This window comes from Aplysia californica, unplaced genomic scaffold (assembly GCF_000002075.1).
Source record: "Aplysia californica isolate F4 #8 unplaced genomic scaffold, AplCal3.0 scaffold00496, whole genome shotgun sequence".
Taxonomy (NCBI): domain Eukaryota; kingdom Metazoa; phylum Mollusca; class Gastropoda; order Aplysiida; family Aplysiidae; genus Aplysia; species Aplysia californica.
This window is the reverse complement of record NW_004797766.1, coordinates 508,911-516,475: the sequence shown is the minus strand read 5'-3', so window position 1 is coordinate 516,475 and position 7,565 is coordinate 508,911. Positions and strand designations below refer to the sequence as shown.

Sequence of the window (7,565 nt, the reverse complement as noted above, 5' to 3'; positions counted from 1 at the left end):
AAAGAGAGAGAAAGAGAGAGAGAGAGAGAGAGAGAGAAAGAGAGAGAGAGAAAGAGAGAGAGAGAGAGAGAGAGAAGAAGATATCACTATTAGAACCACGTGGTGCACGAGTTCTTTGTGTTGTTGTATTAGCGTATTGAGCACTTTCTTAGTGAAATGAAAATGCGACGTTATAAGTGAAGTTATCATCATCTATCATCCTACTTGAACTAGTTGCTCCGGAGACTCCTGCCTGCTGGCCAGGAGGACCGTCTGATCAGAGACAATAGCCTCGGCCGTGAAGTATTTCAACATCAACCTGGCATAGCTCCCAAATATGTCTTCCTCTGATGAAAATATGTAGAGAGTAAAAATTATACAGATATATTCATATATTCATTAACTTGTAAAGATTTTATGTCATATTCAACACAATTTTCATCATTCCAGAGTCAGAGGCAAGCTGCTTCAATCCTGCCATTTAGGGCCAATCGCTGGAATATGTCAAACATCCTACCCAACACAAAAAGGGATATATATTTTTTAAATATATACACTATAAAATGGAAATCAAACTGAAGTCCTCTGCAAGCAAGGTAGAAAGCCAAACCATAAGACCACTGACATCATTGGTTACAATGTTTGTCTTTTCAAATATGAGCAAAGTATAATACAACAAAGAAAAACTGCTTTTACTTTTTTAAAAGAAAAACAGAAAGAAACTGATTTCTTACATTCCCTACTGTAAAATGGGTACATTATCATATCATATCACTCAGTCAGTACTACTTCACAATTCTCATAATAACATAGCATCCATTGAGAAATGGTTAAAGGCTGATGGCTTCACCTACGAGCAGAAAGAGACTTTCTCAATGAAAGCCAATATCAATAAAAGCTGATGTGCAGAGGGAACATGCAGGGCAGACTGTAAGTCATAGAGATATTGATATGCTCTTGTAAATATTCCTTCAGATTCCCATACATTTTATCAATTTGTGTTCGTCAAGGGTTATCAAATGGACTATAATCAACAACTAGTAACATCAAAATCAAAACTTGGCTTGAAAGAAACAAGGTAATTTTAAACTAAGCAACAACAAAAAAATTCAGTGTGAAACATCATGAACACAGTGAAAACTTACTGCACAGGGAAAAGAATTAGAATCTAATTGAGGAGTCTCCTCACCAGTCTTTTTTTTTTCATTCTCATCATTCAAAAGGGAGGATTTTCTGATTACTGTATATATAACAAAGCAAAAGAGACGAATATATATACTGTCACAGCAAGCAAAAGGAAACCTAGGAAATTCCTAGGTAGCTGATACTCTTAGATTAAATGTGGCATGCAGTAAAATCTCATTTACTGTGAAAGGCGTTTCAATTTCAGTCAAAACATTTTGAGTAGGCCTTATATATTTTTAATTTTACTATAAAAATACTACTTTTCTCTAGGCTTACTTACCCACTAGCATGACTGTGCCAACAGCCAGTCCTCCACCTGAAAATCATAATAAAACAGGCTACAGTACGACAGAAAATGAGGATTGGTAATTGAAGTTGTGGGTTCAAAGCAACAGCTCAAAATTCCTACAAGAAGACAAATATGCGTTAAGTTCCAATGCATCGAATAAAGGAGGGAAAAATAACACAATTATTTTTTGTTAAAAGGAATTTCAATCATCATGTTAGATTACAAAGTCTAGTCTGCTGTATTCTGAAAGGAAGCTAGCCGTACTTAATGACGGCTAGACTGGCAGGCTGCCTGTACTTAATGACGGCTAGACGGCAAGGCTAGTCGTACTTAATAAAATAAAGATGGCTTGACTGACCAAAAAATAGGCCTACTGAATTGTAAATAAATTTTTAGTTTGCAATACTAAAGTAATTTGTATTTGAGATGAAACCAAGGGATGCCTTACTGACAGTGCATGTATTTTAAACCTGAATAGTTCCGAATGAAACCTGTGAACTTAACAGGTTTCGAGAGCCTAACCTAAGTTACGGCAAAACTGCTAGGCCAACCGTACTTAATTATCATGACTTAAGTATGGCTAGATAGCTAAGCTAGCCGTACTTGAGGATACTATAATGATGGCTGAATTGTAAATAAATTTTTAGTTTGCAATACCTAAAGTATTTGTATTTCAGACGAAACCAAAAGGTGCCTTACTGACATATATATATATGTATTTTAAACCTTAATAATTACTAGATCTAATGAGACCTGTGAACTCAAAATGTTTCGGTCAGTAGGGCATAACGTAAGTACGGCTAGACTGGCAGGCTTAGGCTAGCCGGCTGGCCACTTCGAATTTGAAAATGCAACGGCATTACCTGGAAAAATTCATTCGGTAATTCAAATCTTCTGTGAACTGTAACCTACCAAGTGGACACTGACAATGGGTTTCATTTATATAGGGCGGGCTGCAGAAAGAGTCAGAAGCCTAGGGGAGGGGTCGAAGAGGTTGGGGGTGGGGGCAGAAAGTGGAGACGAAACCAGTTGACAGAACATTGTTAGAGCGCAGGAAAGGGGGTGAAAGAAGAACTTTAGAGAAGAAAATTTTGAGCCGCTATCCGGATTCGACCAGGGACCTATTGAATGAGAGGCAAACACCATACCCCTCGACCACGAGAACCCCTGAATAATATTAATTCGTGTAAAAGGCTTTAAGCGGGTCATGAGTTAACCTCACCAGGGGTGAGAAATTTTTATATATTGAGCAAAAAGTAAGTATTATTAGGTGCTTTACTAGTAGTAGATGTTGATGCTTGCATATCACCAATTGACCACAAAATCCCAAGAAATGCACTTTATCCCACATTAAAATTTTGAATTGAGGTTGACCTAGTTTCGACTGTTTGTTTAGGCCTACGTTTAGGCCTACATTCATAGGCCTGTGTGCTTCTAGCCTAGTGCGGCTGTGCTGACACAAAGACGGCGCGTGCTTGGCAAGCAACAGGTCAGACCTGCCGAGCCACTCTGGGACCGGTATTGGTGGACTAGCTGTATATGGTTTCAGGCGGCCTGAGAATGAACATATGGCTCTATTCGGAGTCTGAATTCGAGTCCGAATAGTCTTCCGTGGCTATTCGGACTCAAACTCCAATGTGCATGCGCAATCACTAGGTGTACCAGGTGTGAAGCAGACAAGCAATTCGACCTTGGCCTTCCTAGGTTTCTACGATCTGGCCAAGGAACTTTACAACAAATGGACGCCGACTACTTTGGTGACCTGTACGAACTGTGGTCTTTTCTTTATAAAGGATAATATTATAATAGTAGGGCCGGGCAGTGGGCATCGGTATGGGAGGGAATATAGATCTATATAAGCAAAAAAAAGTGGTGACGGTGGTGGGAGAGAGAGAGAGAGAGAGAGAAAGAGAGAGAAAGAGAGAGAAAGAGAGAGAAAGAGAGAGAGAGAGAGAGAGAGAGAGAGAGAGAGAGAGAGAGAGAGAGAGAGAGAGAGAGAGAGAGAGAGAGAGAGAGAATAGAGAGAGAGAGAGAGAATAGAGAGAGAGAGAGAGAATAGAGAGAGAGGGGGGGGGATGTCTTATAAATTTAAGAAAAGGACTGTTTATGAATTGGGAGTGTATACAGACCCGGTAACCGGGAACAAAGTCACAAAGTATAAAGACCCCGTAGAGGAACTCTTTTGTGATTTCGGAAAGTTTCCTCTTGGCTCAGGGTAGACCTAGGTTCTTCAAGATCTATGGCCATGGCCCGAGTCTAGATCTAGAGCAAGGAGATTAAAAGTTCTAAACTCCTTGATCTAGACAGACAGACATAAATCATTGATCTAGTTACGAGGCTAGCCTAGATCTAGATCTCTAAATGAAAATTGCGGATGACTTTTCGATGAACGATCGTTTTTCCTCTGTTTTGGAGTTGGAGGAATCACAATTTGAAGAAAAGAAACAATGTCATAATTTCAATTGAGCAGTCACCCTCTCTATTTCTCTGCCTCTCTCTCTCTCTGTCTCTGTGTATCGCTCGCATTCTCTTTTTCTTTGTCTCTGTCTTTCTTTCTCCCCACTCCCACCTATTTCCCACTCTATCTTTCTCTTGTTCCCTCCTGCCAACTGGGACATATATAAATGTCATCTAGCACTTCCCCCTGCTCTCTCTCTCTCACACACACACTACCGGGTCTGGGCGCTGAAACTTTCCGAAATCACAAAAGAGTTCCCCTACGGGTGTGTATACTTTGTGACTTTGTTCCCGATTACCGGGTGTACACTTCGTATGAATTTTATGTTTTGATCCCTTTGTTGTCGTGAAACGCAGTGTAATAGCCTACCAGTAGATTAAAGTCCGAATAGCAACGGGAGACTATTCGGAACTCCAGTCCAAATAGCCACTCGTCCCAAAATATAATTAAATGTAATTCTGCTCCGTTGCCACCTTAATTTGACAACCCTGATTTAAAAAATGTAATTGTGAGGCAGCGTGGTGGAATCAGGCGCTCGTCAATTTTTGGGCATGTAGAGTTTGGTATCATCTTAAAGCTTGTTTAATTGCCTTTATTTGTATGAAAAAAATACCCATTTATCTTGAATACAAGTTGAGATATTTGTGAATGAAGGAGATGGGGGTCATCTATTTTGAGAGGCAAAATTAGTGAGAAAATGGCCGCCAAAGATTAGTTATTTCTTTAGCTTAAAAGTCCTTGGCTACTTAAAATTTACATTTTTTGTGCCTTTAATCAACGTTTTTCAGAAAAATCCACACAGAAATGAGTTCTTTATTGGGCATGACAGGTGTTGAGCCAAAAACAAAAATTTGATAAAAATTCAAAAACCTACAAAAAAATGCAGGTTTCTTTATTTTGATTATTTTGACGGGTTAGTTTTTGTCTACCGTGAAGCACCAGCTCAGAAATGACCATTAAAAATTGGGGAGGACTTCCGTAACGAGCGACCACTATGAGACAGAGCAGAATTGAGGGCTTGTGGTAGGGGTAGGGGTAGGGGTAGGGGTAAGGGTAGGGTTAGGGTTAGGGTTAGGGTAGGGGTAGGGGTAAGGGTAAGGGTAGGGTTAGGGGTAGGGTTAGGGTTAGGGGTAGGGTTAGGGGTAGGGTTAGGTCTAGGCCTCTTCTTTATTGTGTTTGATGGGGTGGTCGCTCGTTACGGAAGTCCTTCCAAAAATTATCCCCAGTCCAGTCGTGTGACGTCACGCAAACCGCTCAACCTCTAGATTCTAGATCTAGACACTAGATCTAGATCTAGTTGGCATTGAAAGTTTGCGACCTCAGTGCTTTCTTGTCGCATCTCCATTTTTAACAGTTCACAACAAAGAGAGAGCGAAGAAGTCACATTTTCACTGTGAAAAAAGAAAGTGGCTATTCTCACCCGCCCGGAAGTTCTCGCAAGATCTAATCCTCCCCTCTTCTCTCTCTCTCTGTCTTTTTCTGAATACTGTCTATCAGTGTGGACGATCAAATTGACCAAAACAAAGTTAAAAAATTATGTTAAAACACAAAAGTAAATTAATTTGGTTGTCTACAAAGATGCTACGGCTATTTACTATTTAACTTTTCGAATCGAGCCGCACTACACGGGTCGCCATTTTGTTTTGCCCGGAAGTTCTCACGCTACTCCTCTCTCTCTCTTTCTCTCTCCACTGCCCACAGACAAAATGTACGCTTTTAGTAGGCTACAGTTGTAATGGAACGTTTGTTCACGGCACAGAATTCTACAATTTTTCTTTTATCACAGTGTAGAATTCTGTGGTTTAGGGTGAACGCAAAATTTGTTGGCCTCGATCTAGATCTAGATCTAGGCTATAACGGTGAATGCGCACCGGGTGAGAATAGCCAAAAGACTCGCCTGCACTATTCTCACCCAGGGTGAGAATAGAGGTGGCCGTGTAAAAATGGAAAGTGGCTATTCTCACCCGCCCGGAAGTTCTCGCAAGATCAACTCCTCCCCTCTTCTCTCTCTCTCTGTCTCTTTCTGAATACTGTCTATCGGTGTGGATGATCAAATTGACCAAAACAAAGTTAAAAAATGATGTTAAAACACAAAAGTAAATTAATTTGGTTGTCTACAAAGATGCTACGGCTATTTAACTTTTCAAATCGAGCCGAACTACGCGGGTCGCCATTTTTTTTTGCCCGGAAATTCTCGCGCTACTCCTCTCTCTCTCTTTCCACTGCCCACAGACAAAATTGTACGCTTTTAGTAGGCTACAGTTGTAATGGAACGTTTGTACACGACACAGAATTCTACAATTTTTCTGTTATCACAGTGTAGAATTCTGTGGTTTAGGGTGAACGCAAAATTTGGTGAACGCGCACCGGGTGTGAAAAGCCACAAGACTCGCCTGCACTATTCTCACTCCGGGTGAGAATAGAGGTGGCCTAAAAATGGAGATACGACAAGACGGCGCTGAGGTCACGAGTTGACAGCTTCCTAGTTTTTCGGCGTAAATAGATAGGCCTTCTATCTAGAACCAAGCCTTTATTAATTTATAAGAAAATCTACATCTCATCTAGATATCTAGATCTATATATCTAGATCTAGATTATAGATCTAGACTAGAATCTAGATCTAGATCTAGATCTCTAGAGATCTCTAGATTCTAGATCTAGAAGTCTAGTTTGGATTCCGATAAAGCCGACAAAACTGATCGGTGCTTAAAGCCGCCTGCAGTCTGCCAGCTCTATGTGGGGCAAATTGGAAATCAAAAGGGAACTTTTATACCTATCGGCACTTACTGAGTCAGTCTCCGAAATCGGCATTCTCTACTCTATGTTTTCACCCTTAGCCTTAGTCTTAGCCAGTCTACACTTACCTATGACATTGTCCAGAGAAGGAATGCCTGTCGACACAAGCAACTGGTTGCTGTACAAAGATGGTCGAGTCCCAGCAATCTGACCAACTTTGATTCTGGCTTTCTTTTGGAAGCTTGTCATGACTGGATCTGAGTGATGAGTGAGACTGCCAATAAAAAAGCAGGGAGTTTGAAGGAGCACCTGGAATCTGGAAACAAGGCCTACAAGACAAGGGATTGCCTTCCCCTCTATCGGTTGATGCGTCGGTCTCAGAATACTAGATCTAGATATCTAGATTTCTAGACCTACAAATCTAGATTAGACCTTGTTGGGTCTGGGTGAACGGCATGAAATACTTCACACAGCTTTTTGTTTTCAGTCAACTTTTTTCCTCAGACACCACCACGTCTGCCACGGGACGAGAAACTTCAGTTCAGTGTTGTTAGAAAGCGAAGTGAAAGCCGTGCGTAGCCAAAATGAAACGACTCACGAGCGAGTCACGATTCTAGATCTAGATCTATTTGAATATTATAACGACGTAGATTTCTTAAGACATTACAACTGATATATTTTTTTAAATAAACGAATGACCCAATATTCAACTGTCAGCAGCGTCTGAGCACGAAAGTAACGTGAAAAACGTGTTTAGCTACATTGTTTTGATAGGCAAAAGGCATGTGGCCAGATTTTTCACGTGTCGCCAACTATTTTTTAAAAATCCCCGTGGGACTTCATCGTGGAATAATAACAATAATAATTATTATTATAATAATAATAATCTTACTACTAATGGAGCTAAGGCCAAATTTT

General features: G+C 40.5%; 1 protein-coding gene across 1 annotated transcript in view; it reads right to left on the bottom strand.

The window, feature by feature from the left end:
• The window catches only part of LOC101851434 (elongator complex protein 4), a 15,459-nt gene extending 8,056 nt beyond the window's left edge, over window positions 1–7,403 (bottom strand). Inside the window, exons 1-3 of the mRNA XM_005105855.3 lie at window positions 6,776–7,403; window positions 1,445–1,480; window positions 205–326 (exon numbers count right to left, since the gene is read on the bottom strand). Of these exons, the coding sequence (XP_005105912.1) occupies window positions 205–326; window positions 1,445–1,480; window positions 6,776–6,896 (279 nt within the window). The 5' untranslated portion in view covers window positions 6,897–7,403. The remainder of the gene's footprint in view (window positions 1–204; window positions 327–1,444; window positions 1,481–6,775) is intronic.
• Window positions 7,404–7,565: the final 162 nt, after the last annotated feature.